The following is a 22,810-nucleotide window of genomic DNA, read 5'->3' as shown; positions in this document are numbered from 1 at the left end:
ATGGCTCAAACTTGTAACCACATTATGGCAGTGCTATACAAAATGGAGCATGCAGCCACTCATGGTTTCACTGACCCTTCTTGTACAAGTAGGCCATGTGGGTGGAACAGGGGCACCAAGCAAGAGATATTGCCTGCACAGGTTTCAGACTTAAATGTGCGCAAGGATAATTTTAAACCTAATGGAGATTCTGCATCTAGTTCATTCCTTTTAAACAGCAACATTAAAAAGCAATTTGACCCAAGAAGAAAAGACCAAAGGGCAATAACTTCAGAAAATGTTAGTTCTCTTTTTTCAAACATTAACAAGATAAAGCCCAGTGCTGCTTTGTTCTCGGCTTTGCCAAGAAAAGGCAGTGATGTGATCACTCTTTCTCTGTCTGAAATGGCCAATAATCACATCAGTACCGGTGGTGATTCCTCCACATTTCTAGAAAGTGTTACCTTCACAGACAAAAATGTTGCTGACATTGAACTTTGCACCAGGCAGCAACGAGATAGTGACATGTGGATGGAACAAAGAAAAGGCCGACTGACAGCCTCAAAACACCATGCTGTTAAGTCAAAGATGAATATTATTGGGAAGTCTGCTGGTGCACACCCTGTCAAGGTTACACCCCTTGTTGCAGAGATTTTTGGGCATGGCAGGGATATTTCTTTTGTGCCATCAGTTAGGCATGGTCAAAACTCTGAAAGTAAGGCCATGGAAGAGTTAGTAACTCTTTTGTTACCTGCCCATTCCAACTTGACTTTTAGGAAAAGTGGTCTGTATGTTAAAAAGGATCTGCCATATATTGCAGCCAGTCCAGATGGCATTCTTACATGTAACTGTTGTGGACAGACAGTAATTGAAATAAAGTGTCCATATAAAATTTTTGGCAAGGTTTCCGTTAAAGATGGTTATCCATTTAGATTATCTGCGAGGATGGGACTTCAATCCCCTTTTAAAGGAGTCTCATCCAACATTTTCAAGTCCAGTCACGAGGTGTGACAGGAATAATGGTAAAAGTTGTTGTCGGTCAGGGTTGGCTGCCCCTATTGGCCAAATAAAGTTTTGTAGATTTAGGGCTTTCTTCTTCCAAGTCTGGCAAACTTCTTCAAGGCATAAATACTCCATTTTTTGGGAAAAGATTACTTTTCTGCCCTTTTTGCTCAAAAAATTTTCCCTTTTGGTGAAAACAATTTCTTCTGACAACTACTTTTTGTAATACTTGTCAGTTTTGGGTTTCCTGGAAATTGAAATTTAAACCCACGTCGGGTTTCCTGAGGAGGGTTTTTTGATTCTGTTCGGGGGAACAACTAAAAATTAGAGTTATGGTACCGAAGCCCTTGGTGTGTACTTTTGACTACCTTACTAAATTTTCTCATTCTTTGTGTAATACCTGGTATAAAACCCTTAAAAGTACTTTTTTTTAGTACAACAAACAGAATACTAGACTTAATTAAATATTTCAACAAATATAATTTTGCAGGTAACCATGTTTTTTAAAAGGGTAAGAAAAATGTCGTCCATAGAGCGTTACTGCTTTGAAGTATTTATTTTTGAAAAATGCTTTTTGGCATATTGCTGTTTTGTTTTAGTTAACTTTGTGCAGTGTTTATCATCTTTACTAGTTGTTTTTTGTAACTTTTGCCAGTTTAAGTTTTAATTTTTTTTACTAACTTTTTTTTAAACCTAACTTTTTTTTGTCACCTTCCTTTTTCTCCCCTTGGTTTTAAAAAGTATTGATGCTTTACGACAGGTAGTTTCATGGCTTTATTTGATGCTTTGCTTGTAATATTTTTTGTCATTAAAAAAACTTGTTGCTTTGCCGTATCATGTTTGTCACTTTAGCTATATTTTGCTTTGCTTTTACATGTTGTCACTTAAATAAGGGGCTTTTTTGATCATGTTTTGTTTCCCCTTTAAACTAAGTTATTGCTTTGCTTGTAACATGTTTGTCAGCTTAAAAATTTAACTTGTTTCTTTTCTCGAACATGTTTGTCACTTTAAGCTATAGTTATTGCTTTTTCTTGAACTTTGTCCTTTTAAATTTAAATCGTTGCTTTGCTTGTATCATGTTTGTCACTTTTAAACATAGTTTTTGCTTTGCTTGTAACAGTTTGCACTTTTAAATTAAATTTTTTTGCTTGTAAATGTTTGTCAGCTTTTTAACACAGTTATTGCTTTACTTGTAACATGTTGTCAGCTTAAGGCTTTATTGTTGCTTTTTCTTGAACATGTTTGTCAGCTTTAAAGGGTTTTTCTTGTTGCTTACTTTTTTCTGTTTGCAACTAAGATTTACTTTTTGCTTTTCTTGTAAATAATTGTCGCTAATTTTTACTTTTTTACAACGCAATCACGAAAAATCATTATTTTGATTCTAACACATTACCAAGGATTTTTTAAATACATCCTTTAAAAAAATTTATTAAAATTTGTCCCCCCTTTTCAAACAAAATTTTTTTCCAGCCGCCGCATGTCGTTTTGACGCCATGACGTAAAAAATTTTGACGCGAACATGATTTGAAAAATAATCACTTTTCTGCCTTCTTAAAGTTTTTAAGAAAGTGGATGGTGTTTAGAATGCATGTATGTACTAATTTTTTTTTTAATACGTAATATTGTTACTTTTTTTGTTTTACAACTTTACTATTAAATACAAAAACCAGTGAAAAAGGAATTTCGGATTTTTCTTTATGTGTTTTAAAAGGGAAAATACGCAATTTTTTTTTAATAATCATTAGATTTAAAAATTTGGGGCACCTCACTTTACCGGATGCACATAAAAAAAAACCCCCCGTTCATTCTTTGGGGGGACACCCCCCCACCCCCATTTTTCTTTTTTCATTAAAAATACATAGAGGATATTACATGAGTGTCTTTTCATATTGAATTTATTAAACTCGTTGAATAAAATTGATAAAATGCGAGGCTCTGCCGAGCATTTTATCTATTTTATATGGAAAGTCACAAATGTAATATTCTTTTTATAACATGTTAAGCTTTCTTGTCGAAACATCAAAAAATCGACTTTCTTTTAATATATAAACAAGACAATTTGACCGACGTCGCCTTTACTATAAATGACGTTGACGTCAAAGCTTTATTACACTAGTGTATTATCATCTTTATTTAATGGCTTTATTACAGTCCCGTGGCGTTAAACATGTGATAAATTATTGTTACAATTTATTTAAATGTAAATGTAACGAGCACATCCTACCCTTTACAATCTTAGCAAGAATAGCATACCAGTAAAGTGCATTCTATTATCCAAATATTTTAAATTTTTCTCTACTGAATCGATGCACCAGTGGGTAGAAAATAATAAGCTTTAACCCATAGTATTCTAAATTTCTGAAATGGACTTGTCCATCTTTACTTTGTACAGCATCACTTACAGTTTACAGGTTGCTGTAATTGATAATTTCAGATGCCCATGATTCTTACACATCTTAACCCTTATCATGCTAGACACAATTGGTTCTGCCTTTGCGTGCAGTCTGATCATGACCTGCAATGTTCGATATTTAGTCAGTACCTTTTTGGAATGAACCCCTTTAGATAGTTATAATGGTACTGTCCATATATAATGATAGACAAGTGCATTACAAAAATTTAGCAGGGTAAGAGTTAAAAGTTGCATTTTTTGTACATATCTTAAGAAATCATGCGGGACCACCAGACAATCTGTCCTCTTTGCACCAGCTTTTTCTCTTTATTAGTCTGGGGAGGGAATTGAACCCTCTTACATGTTTTCAATCAGAAATGCTCAAACATGCAACTTAATTTGTACTAATGATTATCTTTACATTTTGACAGATTGATATACAATAATATTAAAACTTTTAATGGCTATATATGACCAAATTTATGCAAAGTCTAACATTCTCGTGTTTCGACAGCAAAAAAATATGGATTGCAATCAGTCTGTGGAGACAAAAAAATCATAATGTTGATTTTCTCATCACAGCCAACTACTTATATAAAGTATGAATATAAGCTAAACAATCAAAATTACAATCCGGTCATATTAAGTCCTGTTTGATTTCGCATGACATGTCTCATAATATGCATTATGCAATATATATGAATATATAATTATGTTGTGTATGTGCAACAAATAAATTTTGAAATCCTGATGATTCTGTCTTTCAGTGTTTAGTGTCACTCTCACTTTCAAATAAAGAATGCCCACATGATCAAAACTGTGCACCAGAAAATTAAAGTATTTTGGAGTCGAAACTACAAAATTGTGACTTTCAGTCTGAATATAGTCTTGGTATAAAGACACATTTTTCTATGAAACTGGTACCAGAACTGTACATGGCATAACATATGTTTTTGTCTTAACAATGACCACAAAATGGAATGGGTATTTGAGGTAAAATAATGGATTCCGGCGAAATTACGAAAACATGCATTATGTTTTCAAGGACACGCAAAGTACTGTTAGCCGGTAAATACCCATGTTTATGAAATGATATTTCAAGTAAAACCAAGTGTCATCAATATTTAAACAAATAAATCAAAACAATACATATCTATGCTTTACACTGCCAAGTGGTATCTCTCATCTATTCTTTATGTACATATAACCAGAGAATAAATATCTTATTGTTGTGCGTATTTGACAGCGTCCGCCATTTTGTTTACGTCGGTTGTTGCCCCCTATCCAAGATGGCGGCGATAACCGTGAAGTCGACTAATTAAAAAGTCAATAGTACTGTATTAGGCTTTGTGAGTAACAGAGAAGTTCCAAGAAATTAAAGTACCAAAAAGGAATTAAAATACGAATTGAAAAGCGACACCAAGGTTAATCTATTCTCTCATTTCCCGAGCTGAAGAACTCGTTGGAGAAAGTTTTTGTTTTCTCAAATTTTCAAAATGTCGGCGCCATTGTAACTCACTGTATCTACTCTCACTGTAAATCAATGTAAAGCTAACAAGAGCTGTCTGATGACAGCGCGCTCGACTATTCGAAGAATTGATTGAAGAATGGGGTCAAAATATTTCCATGCATATTCAGACAAAAGAAATAAATAGATTAGACAAACAATGTTCCTGTATTACTTTGATTTCGATAAGTCTTGCACTAAATGGCAATATATGAGCCAATTTCAAAGTCCAAAAAGGGCCATAATTCAGTCAAAATAGTTATGTACTCTTGCCTACAGATGGAAATCATAATGATAAACAAGTGTTCAAAATTTAAAAGCCATATATCAAATAGTTTTGACAAAACATGGACTTATATGAAAACAGAACAATTTCAAAGTCCAAAAAGGGCCATAATTCAGCCAAAATAGATGACAGAGTTATGTTCTCTTTCCTACAGATAGAGACTATTATACTAAACAAGTGATAAAAGTCTAAAAGCCATATGTCAAACACTTTACAAAAAATATGAACTGGTACGAAAAACTTAACCAAGATTTCTAAGTCGAAAGGGGCCATAATTCAGCCAAAATCCCTGAAGGAGTTACATACTCTTGCCTATAACTGGCCATGGTGATGGTAAACAAGTGGTGAAAGTTTCAAAGCTTTATCTTAAAAGACTTTGTCAAAATATGAACTGGTACGAAAAACTTAACCATGATTTCTAAGTCAAAAGGGGCCATAATTCAGCCAAAATCCTTGATGGAGTTATGTGCTCTTGCCTATAACTGGCCATGGTGATGGTAAACAAGTGGTGAAAGTTTCAAAGCTTTATCTTAAAAGACTTTGTCAAAATATGAACTGGTACGAAAAACTTAACCATGATTTCTAAGTCAAAAGGGGCCATAATTCAGCCAAAATCCTTGATGGAGTTATGTGCTCTTGCCTATAACTGGCCATGATGATGGTAAACAAGTGTTGAAAGTTTCAAAGCTTTATCTCAAAAGACATTGTCAAAATGTGGACTGGTATGAAAAACTTAACCAAGGTGTGACGCCGATGCCGACACCGACGCCGTGGTGAGTAGGATAGCTCTACTTATTCTTCGAATAGTCGAGCTAAAAATGTTCAAAATGTCGCCGTTTAAAAGCGCTACTCAGTAATGAATAAAACATGTTTGTATCACAAATTCTATCAGTGTAGTCATGTTACCGGCTGATTAGCTTGTGACGCAACAAAATTAACAGCGAATATTCTTTCGTGTCGCAGACATCTTATTGTGCAGATATTGAGTTTGGCCTAATGATCTGACGGACGCTTATTAACATTAACGAAGACCGTGATATCCCCAATTTCACTGGGGTCGTCGCATGCCCATGGTCTAAACCGGAACTCCATATTTTTTTATTTGGATAGTATGTGTTGTTTGGATTACCTCGTATATTACCGTAGTGGGATTCGATCCAGATTTTCGCGACAAAAATCGATAGGATCAATTCCCTACTATGAGCATCAGAATGTACACAATTGTATGTCTGTATCTGATGTAACAAACATATCGTATCTCTCCAAACAACAGCTTGAGGAAAAGAATCACATATATCTACACAAGATCCTTTCATTTGTCTTATACTATTACCCCAAATAGTATAAAATTCAATGTGCTTGTATTGTCTGTTGTACAGTTAACTGCTAAACACTGATAACAATAACTGCTCAAGGGCCATGATAAAAAAAACAAAATACAGCAAACCTTGCTTATAAGGAACAGCTTGGGACCTCTAAAAATTGTTCCTTATAACCGAGGTTCCTTATATCCGTATAGCGAACTAGTTCCTTGTAACCGAGGTTTGTATAACGTACACAGTTTGTATAGCGAACACTGTTTGACTGACGTTTGATAAGGGCTAAGTGTTCACACATCGGGTCGACCTTGAATCTTTACGTGAGGAAGTTGCTTTTCTAGTACTGGTCCTTTTCTCGAGAGATAGTAAGGTAAACTGCCTGCATGTATATGACTGAAATAGTGTTGAAATGCGGCGTTAAACCTAAACCAAGCCAAAATGTTCGTCTGGTAGAATGACTGTAATTTGTTTGTTTTTTTGTCGGTTATTTCTATCTTCTTTTTAGAGAGCGCTACATGATGATTATAAGATACAATGTATGTTGCATTTACTCCCCTTACCTTGCTTGACTGCATGTTATGTGAACAGACATCAAAACTAATATAAAACAAATGTTATTTTTTTATTACAAAAATGTTAAATTAGACTACCCATTAAAATTTAGGGTGTTTATGACATACAGTATATTACGACTAGACAACGGCTCCATACATACGGATTAAAGTGTAAGTTATACCTATACATTTGCTATTGTCCATTTTAGCACCTGCTGTAATTTTTACAGTTGGAAATTTGGTAAACTGGACTGTTTGCCATTGTTAATCACGTGTAATTAGCACATTTATTTTGGATAGTATGACCGTGACCGTCACTATTGTTAACATGAAATACCCAAAACATGTAGCTGTCGAACATAATCTTGAGTAAATATAAGTCTACTATCGTCTAGTATTTGGTAATTTGATGATATTATATATTTTCTTTTTATCGTATTCGTGAATTAACAAACTAAAGATCAAAGAAATGAAATAATTTGTGTTTATTCATGTACATGAAAGCGATTTTCATGTGCATGAAACACGTGATAGTGCCGACGTTACCCTGACGTCATCAGCGATTCTCATGTTTATTTCAGGTTTTCAATAATTTTTATTCTTTATGTCTGTTCGCTATAACCGAGGGATTTTCCATTGAATTTCCTACTTTGGGACTGGAAAAAGTGTTCCTTATAACCGAGTGTTCCTTATAACCGAGTTCCCTATAACAGAGGAGTTCTACATTGAATAAAGAAGGAATAAGATCGGGGAATTGAAAACTGTTCCTTATAACCGAGTGTTCCTTATAAGTGAGGATTACTGTATAGTTTCTTATGTGGAGAGATAAATATAGATCTACCATTACTGAAAATTATGAAGATACAGTCACATAATTTGTGTTCCTGATAATCCAGATTTTCTTATGCAGTATGCAGTAGAAGTTTGTATACCAGTGTTATAAGTTATATACCTTATCAGCGACAAGTCTTTGTAGTACAGCCGGCCCAATTCCTTTCTTCAAAAGAAATTCTTTAAGTTTGTCAGACATACTGCTGCAAATATAAAAAATATTTACATTTCATTTACATTATCCTTCCAGAGCTGAAGATGGTAGCTGCATCTGAAAGCCACAGCATATTTTCACACACACATATCCTTTCCGGAAGTACTGTGAATACTTTATCGCCATATACTTGTCTACCCTGATCTTGAAATTATCCTATGTCAGTGCTGTGACAATCTCAGAGAGAGATAGTAACCCATGTGATAAACATCTGTGAGAAAAAGTACTTTCTGACATTTTTTTAGAACAATTATTTCTCTAATTCATGGGATATCCATAGAAACACAACATTACACTACCATACAGTACATTTTCCATTCACCAGGTCATGATCAGTTAACTTAAGAATTTCACACTGGCCATAGCTTATCAGATCAAGTGGTTCCAACGTTGTTTGAGCGGTGAATTTTACGCCGATCAGATGGAGAAATATGGCCGATACTACAAATTTCCGGAATTGTAAGTATGATTTAAAGGAATTTCTACCCGTTAAATAACGAATCAAATGAAAACGATGGGTGCACCTGGAGTGCAAATGTGTCTATATTTTAGCACATGTGTCTATTTAGCTGAGATTTGTGCCGTTTATTTAAACACTTCTGTACAGTCCAACGGGGGAAGGAGATTTTTGACAGTTTTTGACAATATCGCCTCAAATTTAGTGTTTATCGGGAGCAATTAACTGTTAAAACACTTTTTATATAAAGGGCTATCTCTTAAAACAAAGCGTGTGTATTTTCATAGAATTTTTCAGTGTTGTTTCTGAACAATTGGCCGAAAACCTAATGAACGCTGTTTCGAGTGGGTCGCTATGCAACGCAATCAAATGGATACCGTTCTGTGTCTTACTTGCGAAGTCTTATCCGTCTTAAAAACAGTCATTAAAGCCTAACAATGAATAAATTTAGTGAGTTTTATATCATTATAATGATCCCGCCATTTCTAATATCTTGTACTAAATATATATAATACATTTTTATGCTCGCTTAACATTTAACATATTTTTTGCGGACATTGTCAAAAACATCAACACAAAAACATAGAGCAAGGGTGAACATCGAATAATATCATTAAGTAAATGATAGTAATAGTTTGTAAAAACAAGAACAAGTTCAAGGACATTTATCTCCTCCACGAATGGTATACTGAACAGCATGCCAAAAGCAGGTTGACTCTTTATGAGGATTGTTCAAATATGAATGCATCTGAGCACATAAACATATATCCTTGATAGATTTCAATGAAAATTTTATTTGGTCCCCTCGAAGTATTCACCTCCAACAGATTTGCAAAATTTCAGTCTTCTAATCCAATCCTTGAACCCTTCTTGTAGTATTTTCTAGGTATACTATGAAGACACTGGAATATTGCAGAACCGAGGTGTTTGCGCTGCACAAAGTTTCGACCAGAAAGGTATTCTTGAGCCTTAGGAACAAAAACAAAAACCCACACGGGGCAAGGTCAGGCGAATAAGGAGAGTGATGAACGGAGCACAACAACCTTTTCCTGCTTCAGAAAGTCTTGTACAATAGACGCCTTGTGCGATGACGCATTTTCATGTAGCAATCTGACATTGGCCAAACCAGTTGCGGGTCTTCGAGTTTTGAAATATTTCTTCAGTTTTCGAAAAACTTTAGTCTTGTTAAACTTCGAATTTACGGATTTGCCTTTAGGAACAGCAACCTGAATGGCAGGACCCAGAGTTGTGAAGAATATGGCATACATTACATTCTTGACACTCATGGTCCGCTTTGCAATGCATGGTCTTTTGCCAGACTTTGTTGAGCATATTTTTTGTTCTGAATCTTTCGTTTGGGCTCGAAAAAGTGAACTCATGTCTCGTCACCAGTGACGACATTTGCGAAAGATCTTGCATTGTAATTTGGAAACTATTTAAGCAACAAGTTTGCGCATTGCACGCCTGCCTTTTTCTGCTCATCTGTCAACAGATGGGGAATCTGTCAACAGATGGGGGTCTTCTTCAAATTACATTTCTGAATTGTATGAGCTGCTCTTATGAGATGCCAATCATACTAGCTATTTGCCTAGCGGAGTATCTTGCATCAGTAGCAATTATTTCTTTCACTCTAGCAACCATCTTGGCAAACGTTGCTGTTTACGGCTGACGGCCATGTGGTTCATCTTCTGTTGAAACTAACCCACATTTGAATTTCTTAAACCAATGGATAACTGTCGAAAAAGATATTTCATTATGCCCATAAACAGAACATATATCATCAAAAATGTCTTTACATCCTATGCCAAGAGTACAACGATTCTTAATATAGGACCGTATTTCGACGGCGTACGCTGACCTTCTTCCAACCATTTTTGTATTAGTATACTCGAGTAGACAATGTTAGCGAGGGATAGACACAGCTAAAGTGAACGGATTTTAATGGGTGTGGTATCAATGTATAAATGTACAAATGAAATACAGACAGCAATGAAAGAAAATAAACGGACTAGCAAAACTAAGAGAGACGTGTTACAGTTGTACTATTTAACTGCCTCCAACAAAACTTTTTTTTTCATTGGTGTCTGTATTTCATTTGTATTTTCATTTTTAAACGGCGGCCATAGAGTTTTATTACATCGTTTCTGTTTTATGGAGGACAAATAAAACCTTGCCTTTTCCCTGGCCAATTTTAACGGTCTCTGTGATTTATCTCTCTGAAAATAAATGAACGTTTCACCAGGAATATGAATGAAAATATATACAAACAACTGATCAATACTTTTATCATGGACCAAACTTTATTTATTTTGTATGAACAGCTTAAATGCACAACAAATCAGTAATGAAATCACAATGTATTGGTTTTACGGGATTAAAAGTGACCAAGTGTAACTATACAGATTTAAAGAGTCAACCCGATTTCAGCATGCTGTTCAGTGCCATTCGTGGAGGAGAAAAATATCTGTGAACTGGTTCTTGTTTTAACGAACTAATACTATTATTTACTTAATGATATTGTTCGATGTTCATCCTTGCTTTATGTTTATAAATGTGTTGATGTTTTTTGACAATGTCCGCAAAAATATGTGAAATGTTAGGTGAGCATAAAAATGTAAAAGTACAATATATTACAAATGGCGGGATCATTATGATGATATAAAACTCTCCAAATTAATTTATTCATTGTTAGGCTTTGAAAATAATGACTGTTTTTAAGACGAATAAGACTTCGCAAGTAAGACACAGAACGGTATCCACTTGATTGCGTTGCATAGCGACCCACTCGAAACGGCGTTGTATTAGGTTTTCGGCGGATTGTTCAGAAACAACCCTGAATAATTCTACGAAAATACACAAGCTTTGTTTTAAGAGGTAGCCCTTTAAATAAAAAGTGTTTTAACAGTTACTTGCTCCCGAAAAACACTAAATTTGAGGCGATATTGTCAAAAACTGTCAAAAATCTCCTTCCCCCGCCGGACTGTACAGAAGTGTTTAAATAAACGGCACAAATCTCAGCTAAATAGACACATGTGCTAAAATATAGACACATTTGCGCTCCAGGTGCACCCATCGTTTTCATTTGATTCGTTATCTAACGGGTAGAAATTCCTTTAACTCATACTTACAATTCCGGAAATTTGTAGTATCGGTCATATTTCTCCATCTGATCGGCGTAAAATTCACCGCTCAAACAACGTTGGAACCACTTGATCTGATAAAGCTATGGCCAGTGTGGCATTTGGCCCTATAGATTATCATATGAATGATTTTCAGCTGAAAATGGTTGAAATAATGATTTGCAAGGAATATGCAGACTTCCATTCTTCACTGTTGACTTAACAATAGGAATATGTCAGGGGTTTAGGATATGGTCTGTCACCCTAAAGCTCCGAGTTCGATCCCGGCTTGGCCTTTCATTTCTTCATGCTTTTCTCTCTCTGAATTACATTGCGTGCTATATGTATGAAATGACTTTTTTGCCTATAGTTATTGGATATATATGTTGCAAGTTCATTCTCTATATTTTAGTACATTTATGATTTGATAAAATTTGTCATATAATCTCATCTGAACTATATAGAGAAAAGATACTTAGCACAATCAGATACATAGGTTACATGTTCCTGGCATATTAACACCCTGCAACAGAACTGTCGATAAGGCTAATTTTACATAGACAAGCAAAGCAACAATGGGGGGCCAGGCTGTGTGGTCTGGTCGTTGTGCACCTAGCTTACAATAAGGGGGTCACTAGTTCAATCCACAACCCAGCCACAACAATCTGTGACATATCATTCCGAAAGTTTTTTTCCACGGTAATTTGTCTGCCACCGTTGATTAAAGAAGCTGGTTAGCCTTCAGTTTGTTCGACCAAATGTGGGCACTGGTTTATCCAGGAAAGACTGACAGCCGCCTTTATTTTAATTGTCATTATCGTGCTGAATGCAGGGCTTTTCATCCTTATATAACAGAGGCCTATAAATGGCCTCTTTCCAATCCAAAAATATACTATTTTTTCCCAACTGTGGCAGAGGTATTTCCCAGAATGCAATGTAAGATTTCCCCAAATCATGCAACAGATGGTTAAGATTTTGTTTACATTTAAGTATTTCCAGAGGAAGTGTTTGACGCACAATAGCCTAACAGCCCACAGAACCAGATGTGACACATTGCCAGACTAATATGTTATGTTTCATGGCCTGGATTTTAGTCCATCTTTCAGGGTAGATAAATTTGCTTCGTCTTTCGATGTTTACTTCCGGTTGATAATTTTTTCCAAAACAGACAACTATCGCGCATAAATTCCCAATTTGAAAGGCCAATGCCTCTTCCGAATTTCCTGATGAAAAGCCCTGGAATGGGCACGAACACACAGACAGACAGACAAACAAACAACAGATGTGTAACAATGAGAAGGGTTGCAACAAAATACATTTAAACTGACTTAAGTAAAGGAAAATCAAAGACAATCAGAATTCAGTAACTCCTGAGCTTGCATAATGATTTTTAAGTCTAATAAAGTGAAACAAATAATAACTAGAGATGCTTTTGAGAAAAGCGCATGTCTCCCACAACTGCCCCTATCAACAAGAGCTGTCGGATGACAGCGCGCTCGACTGTTCGAAGATTTGATTGAAGAATGGGGTCAAAATATTTCCATAGATTTTCAGACAAAAGAAAACAAGAGGACCATGATGGTCCTGAATCGCTCACCTGTTCCCACATGACCCAGTTTTGAGTATGAAGTCGTTTTTTCTATTATTTGACATAGTGACCTAGTTTTTGAGCTCATGTGACCCAGTTTTGAACTTGACCTAGATATCATCAAGATAAAAATTCTGACCAATTTTCATGAAGATCCATTGAAAAATATGGCCTCTAGAGAGGTCACAAGGCTTTTCTATTATTTGACCTATTGACCTAGTTTTCGAAGGTACGTGACCCTGTTTTGAATTTTACCTAGATATCATCAAGATAAAAATTCTCACCAATTTTCATGAAGATCCATTGAAAAATATGGCCTCTAGAGAGATCACAAGGTTTTTCTATTATTTGACCTATTGACCTAGTTTTCGAAGGTATGTGACCCTGTTTTGAATTTTACCTAGATATCATCAAGGTGAACATGCTCACTAATTTTCATGAAGATCTCATGAAAAATATGGCCTCTAGAGAGGTCACAATGGTTTTCTATTTTTATACCTACTGGCCTAGTTTTTGACCGGATGTGACCCAGTTTAGAAAATGACCTAGATATCATCAAGTTGAACATTCAGACCAATTTTCATGAAGATCCATTGAAAAATATGACCTCTAGAGAGGTCAAAAGATTTTTCTAATTTTAGACCTACTGACCTAGTTTTTGACCGCAGTTGACCCAGTTTCAAACTTGATCTAGATATCATCAAGATGAACATTCAGACTAACTTTCATACAGATCCCATGAAAAATATGGCCTTTAGAGAGGTCACAAGGTTTTTCTATTATTTGACCTACTGACCTAGTTTTTGATGGCACGTGACCCACTTGCAAACTTGACCTAGATATGATCAAGATGAACATTCTGACTAATTTTTATGGAGATCCATTCACAAGTATGGCCTCTAGAGAGGTCACAAGGTTTTTCTATTTTTAGACCTACTGACCTAGTTTTTGACTGCACATGACCCAGTTTCGAACCTGACCTAGATATCATCAAGATGAACATTCAGACCAACTTTCATACAGATCCCATGAAAAATATGGCCTTTAGAGAGGTCACAAGGTTTTTCTATTATTTGACCTACTGACCTAGTTTTTGAAGGCACGTGACCCACTTTCTAACATGACCTGGATATCATCAAGATGAACATTCAGACCAACTTTCATACAGATCCCATGAAAAATATGGCCTTTAGAGAGGTCACAAGGTTTTTCTATTATTTGACCTACTGACCTAGTTTTTGATGGCACGTGACCCACTTTCGAATTTGACCTAGATATCATCAACGTGAACATTCTGACTAATTTTCATGAAGATCTTGTGAAATATATGGCCTCTAGAGAGGTCACAAGGTTTTTCTATTTTTAGACCTACTGACCTAGTTTTTGACCGCACGTGACCCAGTTTCGAACTTGATCTAGATATCATCAAGGTGAACATTCTGACCAATTTTCATAAAGACCCCATGAAAAATGTGACCTGTAGAGTGGTCACAAGCAAAAGTTTACGCACGCACGGACGGACGGACGACGGACGCTGCGCGATCACAAAAGCTCACCTTGTCACTTTGTGACAGGTGAGCTAAAAATGGATTAATCAAAAAATGTTCCTGTATTTGTGGATTTCGATTAGTCTTGCACTAAATGACAACGTGTGACCATGATGGCAAATATGTTAAGTTATATGTTAGGCAAAATATGGACTTGCACGAAAAATTTAACTAATTTCCAAGTCCAAAAAGGGTCATAATTCAGTCAAAATAGTTGACAGAGTTATGTACACTTGCCTACAGATAGAAATCATGTTGATATACTAGTGTTAAAAATTTCAAAGCCACAGTTCAAATAGTTTTGACAAAAATTTCAAAGTCCAAAACGGGCCATAATTCAGCCAAAATAGTTGTCAGAGTTATGTACTCTTGCCTACAGATGGAAATCATAATGATAAACAAGTGTTTAAAAGTGTACAAAAAGCTTAACCAAGATTTCTAAGTCAAAAAGGGGCAATAATTCAACCAAAATACTTGATGGAGTTATGTACTCTTGCCTACAACTGGACATGGTGATGGTAAACAAGTGTTGAAAGTTTCAAAGCTTTATCTCAAAAGACTTTGTCAAAATATGAACTGGTACGAAAAACTTAACCAAGATTTCTAAGTCAAAAGGGGCCATAATTCAGTCAAAATGCTTGACAGAGTTATGTACTCTTGCCTATAACTGGACATGGTGATGGTAAACAAGTGTTGAAAGTTTCAAAGCTTTATCTCAAAAGTCTTTGTCAAAATGCGGACTGGTACGAAAAACTTAACCAGGGTGTGACGCCGACGCCGACGCCGTGGTGAGTAGGATAGCTCTACTTATTCTTCGAATAGTCGAGCTAAAAATGTCTAGTTTCTCTTGATGGTTTAGACAAGTAGATCCAATTAGATGGTCTGGACGAGTGGATCCAATCAGTAATTCAAGGGCCATAAATCAAAAGTGCCTGGGCAGATTTGGCTTGTTATCGAACTTGGCTAAGGTCTTAAGGCCAAATACATTTTGTTCAAGTTTGGTGAAGATTGCATGAGAAATGTTCGACTGAGAGAGCAGAAAAGGCCAATTTTTTGATAATTCAAGGGCTGTAACTCCAAAATGCCTAGACCGATTTAGCTAGTTATCGAACTTGGCCGAGGTCTCATGGTCAAACACATTTTGTTCAAGTTTGGTGAAGATCGGATGACAAATGTTCGACATAAGAGTGCGGACAAGAGTATAAAGGCCGATTTTTTGGACATTCAAGGGCCATAACTCCAAAATGCCTAGACTGATTTGGCTAGTTATCGAACTTGGCTGAGGTCTTATGGTCAAACACATTTTGTTTAAGTTTGGTGAAGATCTGATGAGAAATATTCGACTTAGAGTGCGGACAAGAGTAAAAAGGCCAATTTTTTGGTAATTCAAGGGCCATAACTCCAAAATGCCTGGACTGATTTGGCTAGTTATCAAACCTGGCTAAGGTCTCATGGTCAAACACATTTTGTTCAAGTTTGGTGAAGATCGGATGAGAAATGTTCGGCTTAGAGTGCGGACAAGATTAAAAAGGCTGATTTTTGGTAATTCAAGGACCAAAACTCATATACGCCTGGACCGATTTGGCTAGTTATCGAACTTGGCTGAGGTCTTATGGTCAAACACATTTTGTTTAAGTTTGGTGAAAATCAGATGAGAAATGTTCAACTAAGAGTGCGGACAAGCCTTGTGACAGACACACACACAGACAGACAGACACACACATACACACACACACACAGACTGGAGTAAATCAATATGTCTCCCACACCACTATGTGGTGGGAGACATAATAAAAATATATCAGACAACTCATGTTGCGATACGAAGTCATCCATAATGTCTTAACTATTGCACCATAGAGCCTTTTGGCGTTCAATGGAAACAAAGTTGATATCGCCTATAACTTGTGAAACACGAATTTCGTGATAACCACAACAAGACTTTGCCCGTTTACCCTACTGAAATGGACTGCGCTCAAGGTCCAGGTTCAGAGGTCATGTACAAACTAAACTGAGCCATGATGGACACCACAGGTTCATGTGTCTACACAAAGAATTATAAAATACATTTTTATTTTTATAGCTCTTTGGTCTACAAGTCCACAGAAAGGTCTTTTATATCACAGGTGGCACTAACGTACCTAGGATGCAGTAAATTTACTACAATTATAATGTTTTCTTAGGAAAAAAAAGGACAAAAAGCCGTTTTGAAAAAAAAATTGCACCTGTGACAATGAGCCATGAGAAAGGTAGGTAAGAACAGTTTGACATGTGCATTGCTTCCAGGTCCGTATATTTTTTTCAAAACAATATTTTCTTATCAATGATCGGCCGTCTTTTGGGCAAAAGAATAATCTTTCAGATAAACCTTACTTCAAAGCCCAGTTCCAACCTGTTTACGCATCACGAGCGAGCAACGGCATACGAAACGGTAGTGTTTTCTCTATCCGAATAAATCCCACACATTTTTCGCACCGAAGTCTCCCCCCTAAAACAAATCAAGTACACCATGCCAGTTAAAAATAGCGCTACAAGCAATCAGAATATGCTAAATGTAAACTAACAAGACTAAAAATAAGGTTCAATTCTACTTAGTTACTTACCAGTTGCCATTTAATTTGAATTTGGTAAATAATCTTTGTGAGCTATCGCTGCTTGTTTATATTCGGGAACTTCGGATTTTATCGCTACGTTTGAAATACGTAAACTGTCCCCGCCAATGAAAACGTAAAAAAAACGTTCTTTACAACCACCGTTTTGTCATTGTTAATCATGGCAGGCGAAGGTGATTTGCGAAAGTGAAAAAGTTAAATAGTGAATTTGTAAGTAACAAAGTAGGATTGAACCTTATTAGATTGCGTTTAGCCTGTTCTGAACGGTAATAACATTATTTTAAACTGGCACGGTGTGCTTAATGTGTTTTAGGGTTCGGGACAAAAGATGTGTGGGATTCGGACAGAGAAAACAGTACAGTTTCGTACGCCGTTGCTCGCTCGTGATGTGTAAACAGTTTGGAACTGGGCTTTGAAGTAAGGTTTTTCTGAAAGATTATTCTTTTGCCCAAAAGACGGTCAATCATTGATAAGGCCAAAAAAAATTATATGTATGTTATCTGTGACATGCCAGAAAAAAATAGGGTAGGTAGGTCGACTTTTTCTTTTTTTTTCTTTTTCTTTTTTTTTTAGGATAGAGCAGAATACGCATCTTCACAGTAGTAGAATTCCCTTGTCTTTGCTTTTGCCTATTGTCTTATCAATACATATATGTCTGTACTAGATGGTAGATGCTATACTCTTTAAATACACAGCTTTTTATATACCCTTTGGCTTTTAGTCAAATTATTAAATACATGCCCTCAGAATATTTTGACAGATGCACCTTTGGTTTTCCCTTGGTTCAAGCCTAGCTTAAAATCATGATTTTTTTATGTCAAGTTTAAGGCTGGGGTGTAAATCTTTTTTCACAACACTCGCCCTGCAGGACTAGTAACCACTAAAATCTAATCGCCCTTAGTGAACAGTCACTTGCCCTTGTAATTGACATGTTTAATATTGTCACTTTTATGAAAGGAGTATTATACATGTACAACAAATAAATTTTAAATGTAACACACAGTAGACAAATACTGTTCTCTTGTACACTACATTTCCTTTTTAAGGTGGCATGTTTGTTCTTCTTAAATTTCCTTTTTACAACAGACATTTTTATTCTTCTTTCCTTTCCCTCTATTTTTGTCAGCAGCACCAGCCAGTTGCTCTCCAAAACAACTGCAGCGATGTTAATAATAATTAAAGTCTATCCCGTATTTTCCTAAAGTGTTAGGACAGCATAAAATATTTAGTCATTTTCGTTTTCTCAAGACTTATTTCCAGAAAATAATTATTTTGAAAAGTGTCCCCAAAATATGGACATAATTATCATCATCCACACACCCATTGGGAAAGCGGGAAAAAAAATTACAGTATCGGAAATTATTCTGTTTATAAGCTAAGTAATTGGCCTTGTTTTCATCATTAATTAACACCCTCCAAAGAGCTAAAAGAAGTGTGTCGGTATCATGGCATCTGATCAAAGCATGGTATAGTTGCCCGAGATTGTCATGGTGGAGATGGAGTGTGGAGTCCTTGAAATTCTCACCCAAAACCGTGAAGTTGATCCAGTGACACTTAAAGAACTGAACTGTGCAATTAAAAGTCTTAATACTGGCGAAGCCCCAGACATTTATAACTTATCAGTGGAACACTTACTTAATTGTGGACAAGCTGCAAGAGATTACCTTCTTTCCGTTGTCAACCATGTTTTTATAAGTGGACAGTTCCCTGCAACTCCGAAGAAAGGTCTTGTTACTCCTATTTTTAAAAATTAAAAACAAAGGTGAACCCAACGAGTCGTCCAACTATCGCAGGATAACAGTGTTGCCAGTAATTGGCAAGGTAATAGAGGCGCTGCTTCGAAAAAGAATAGCTGAATGTATACAACTCAATCAAAATAAATTCCAACGGGGATTTACAAAAAACTCATCACCATTGAATGCTGCTTTTATTATTGAGGAACTTTATAGAGAAAGTAAAGACAACAAGGCAGATATGCACCTTATCCTATTGGATGCCAAATCAGCATTTGACATGGTGGATCATAAACATTTACTAAGCAGATTATTTCATATTGGGGTTACTGATAAACATTGGTCTATTATTGAAAGTTTTCATAGAAATTGCATCAGCTCAGTGAAATGGATGAGTCAAGTGTCTTCGGAATTCCGGGTGCATCAAGGCGTGAAGCAAGGAGGCGTGCTCAGCACTGATCTCTACAAGATCTACGTTAACCCCCTTCTAGATAGGCTGGTCGACGCAAATATTGGATCCTCGATAGGCAGTGTCAGATGTTCTACTAGCGCTTGTGCCGACGACATATGCCTGTGTGCAGATTCTTTGATCGAGGTGCAGGGGCTGCTAAACATCTCAGCTGAGTTTGCAAACATGGAACGGTATCTGCTTCAACCTAAGAAGAGTGTACATATACATGTTAATCCTCGGCGTAAAAACAATACACACCTCCCTTTGATATTAAATGGATCAGAGCTTCCTACAGTGAAGAGAGCACTGCATTTGGGAATTATCCGTACAGAGTCTCTACTGAACAATCAAAAAGAAAATGTTGACGAAAATCTTAAAAAGGCAAGAAGAAAAGCATACAGCCTATTTGGAAGTGGTTATCAAGGGCACGAGGGACTCAACATATCCTCTGTGATCCTTCTATACAAGACATACGTGGTACCGGTATTGTTGTATGGATTGGAGCTTTTACTTCCACCAGAAAGCATGATCAATAAGCTTGAACTGTTTCAAAGAAAATTCGTTAAAGAAATCCTTCGGTTACCGGACAACACAGCAAACCCTTCCATTAATCTCATAACTGGAATTTTACCGATTGAAGCGCAAATCCATATTCGTGCACTAACTTTTCTCCATACGTTATTAATGCAAGATGACAATAGTGCTGAAAAAGAAATCCTAAAGAGGCAGATCCAAATAAAGTCAGTTAACAGTGCATCTTGGTTTGTAGAAGTGCAAAAGTTCATGTGGTTATATGATCTTGGTTTGATTGAGGATATTCTCCATGATACACCCACTAAAGGCCGTTGGAAAACTATTATACACGGTGCTGTCAACCGATACTGGTTAAGCGCATAGACAGTCTTATACCCCTGTACTCTACGCTACAATTCCTAGTATATGATACATTTACACCGGGCAAAGTAATTCCTCTTCTGGCACCAGAGTTTTCGGCAAGAGAATCATGCCGGTTGAAGGTTAAGTTGCGGTTGTTAACCGGAACATATTATCTTCAGTCAACCAGAGTGAATTTCAATCAATACGACATTGTTCCTACTTGCCAAGTGTGCGGGGAGGCTGTAGAAACTGTTGAGCATTTTGTTTTGAAATGTATCGCATTGGACGGTATTAGGGGTACTATTCTGGGCGACATTGAACATCAATGGAGAGAGATTACAGGAACCGACTTTACAGGGCTGGACGACAATACTAAGCTAGCCATTATAGTCAAAAGTTGGCCTATTGTTAGGAGATATCTCAAGTCCCCTAGTTGTGCGGAGTATCATGACCCTGAGAAGCATTGCGGGCGATTACTATTTGGTTTGGACAGAGCACGGCTATTCCTTCTGTCTGCTGGCGCTAGGCGGGGGCCACAACGTACCAAACACTCTTTCATGCAAAAAGGTTTCATTTAAGTAAATAGCGCTTCTTCCATAAACTGAGCTGTATAAAGTGTGTATCGCGATACGTGTACTGTGGTGATTCGGGTGGTGGACTTAATATTCGTGTTAACTGTGATTCTGGTGGTGGAATTTAACGCAATCATCTACGAACGCTGTTCGGTTCCCCTATGTAGGGGGGAGAAGATAAACAAGAAACAAGAAACATGGCATTACGTCATGTTTTCGCGCCATGTGAAACATCACTGTTTGATCGTACCGCCTCGCTTCTTTAAATTGTTGAGAAGAAATCAATGAAAAAAGTTTCTTCTTTAATTTCTTAAAAGCGAATGTACAAAATCAGGAATGAACTGACAGGTAAATGTGCCAAACGATTATACTGGATATCCTACCTCTGTGACCTGTTTGCCCTCAAAGAATTTACATAATTGTTACATTATTGTTAGAGAAGAATATGTTACAAAGTGCTGTGTCAAAAATATATACTTGTACGAAGATTCATTTAAAACTTAATTGCTTTATTCTAAAGCCACATTTCTATTTACATTCACGAGATCACGTAACCTATTCTGCCGCGCTAAAAGAAATCCGTTTAAAAAATAAATGCACTACACGCGTTTTTTGTGTACGCGTCGATAAACAAAAATAACGGCGATGTAAATTAGATATTACGATAGGTCGCACGTGCTCGTGGAATGAAAAATTACCGGCATGACGTTTTGATATCTTTACGATTCGCGGGTTAATTCCAGTCAGTCCAGGTATTTTTTTGTGATATAATTTCTGAATTTGGTAAAGTTACAACGTTAAAACCACTCGCCCGATCGGTCGAGTATACAGCGAAGTCCACTCGTCCTATCCAGAATTTAACTCGTCAGTGTACGATGAATGTGAATATAGAACTGGAAGATCCTTCACAAGAAACTGCTTGTCGGCGGGTGGACTTGTTCAAACAGCTCGGTGAATGTACACCGATCCGATGTTCCTAAATGAGAGCATATGATTTTTTTCGTTCCCGCAAATTTTTGTCCGAAAAAAAGTTTAGGGTCAGGGGCTAAAATTAGGGTCGGTCGGGTCACTGGAAACATACATATTTTTTGTTTAGCCTTAAAGGAAATATTGTTCTGAAAAAAATATATGGACCTGGAAGCAATGCACATGTCAAACTGTTCTTACCTACCTTTCTCATGGCTCATTGTCACAGTGCAAATTTTTTTTCAAAATGGCTTTTTGTCATTTTTTTTCTAAGAAAACATTATAATTGCAATAAATTTAAGTGCATATGGCTCATGGACCCATACTGTATCCGAGGTACGTTACTGCCACCTTTGTTCTATATATTACCATTATCTGGCACCACAGGCACTCAGTTGCACTGATAGTATTTTTCCTATATTGGCCTGTACCTACTGTTTGTTGGTTTTAATAAGTGCACCAGTACTCCCTGTATTCAAAAAGTTGATTTACTGTAAGCAAATCCTTTTTATAAATAAAGTTAAAATTTTTAAGTTTCTTTAAAAAGCGAATTTGACTGATTGAATTAATACTGACATAAGACCTGTTAAAGTATGCAGAAAAATGATCGAAAATACTGCAATGTCATAAATACTTGTGGGGGAGTAATTTTCATGGATTTCATAGTTGTGTAAGTAATTTCTAACAAGCCGATAAAAATACCAACGTTTTTATCTTCAAAAGTGGAATTCCATAAATTTATGTCCCCATGAAATAGCCATTTCAATATAAATAAAGCAGTCATCAATAACAAAAATAAAATGAC

At 36.4% G+C, this 22,810-nt stretch overlaps 1 protein-coding gene across 1 annotated transcript; it reads left to right on the top strand.

The window, feature by feature from the left end:
* Positions 1–19,381: 19,381 nt before the first annotated feature.
* On the top strand, positions 19,382–20,488 carry LOC128546427 (uncharacterized). Its single transcript, XM_053516940.1, has one exon. The coding sequence runs from the start codon at positions 19,382–19,384 to the stop codon at positions 20,486–20,488; it is 1,107 nt and encodes a 368-aa protein (XP_053372915.1).
* Positions 20,489–22,810: the final 2,322 nt, after the last annotated feature.

The sequence above is a fragment of the Mercenaria mercenaria genome, chromosome 10, assembly GCF_021730395.1.
Source record: "Mercenaria mercenaria strain notata chromosome 10, MADL_Memer_1, whole genome shotgun sequence".
In the NCBI taxonomy this organism is placed as follows: domain Eukaryota; kingdom Metazoa; phylum Mollusca; class Bivalvia; order Venerida; family Veneridae; genus Mercenaria; species Mercenaria mercenaria.
Note: the sequence above shows the minus strand (reverse complement) of the source record. Positions and strands in the feature narration are given on the sequence as shown.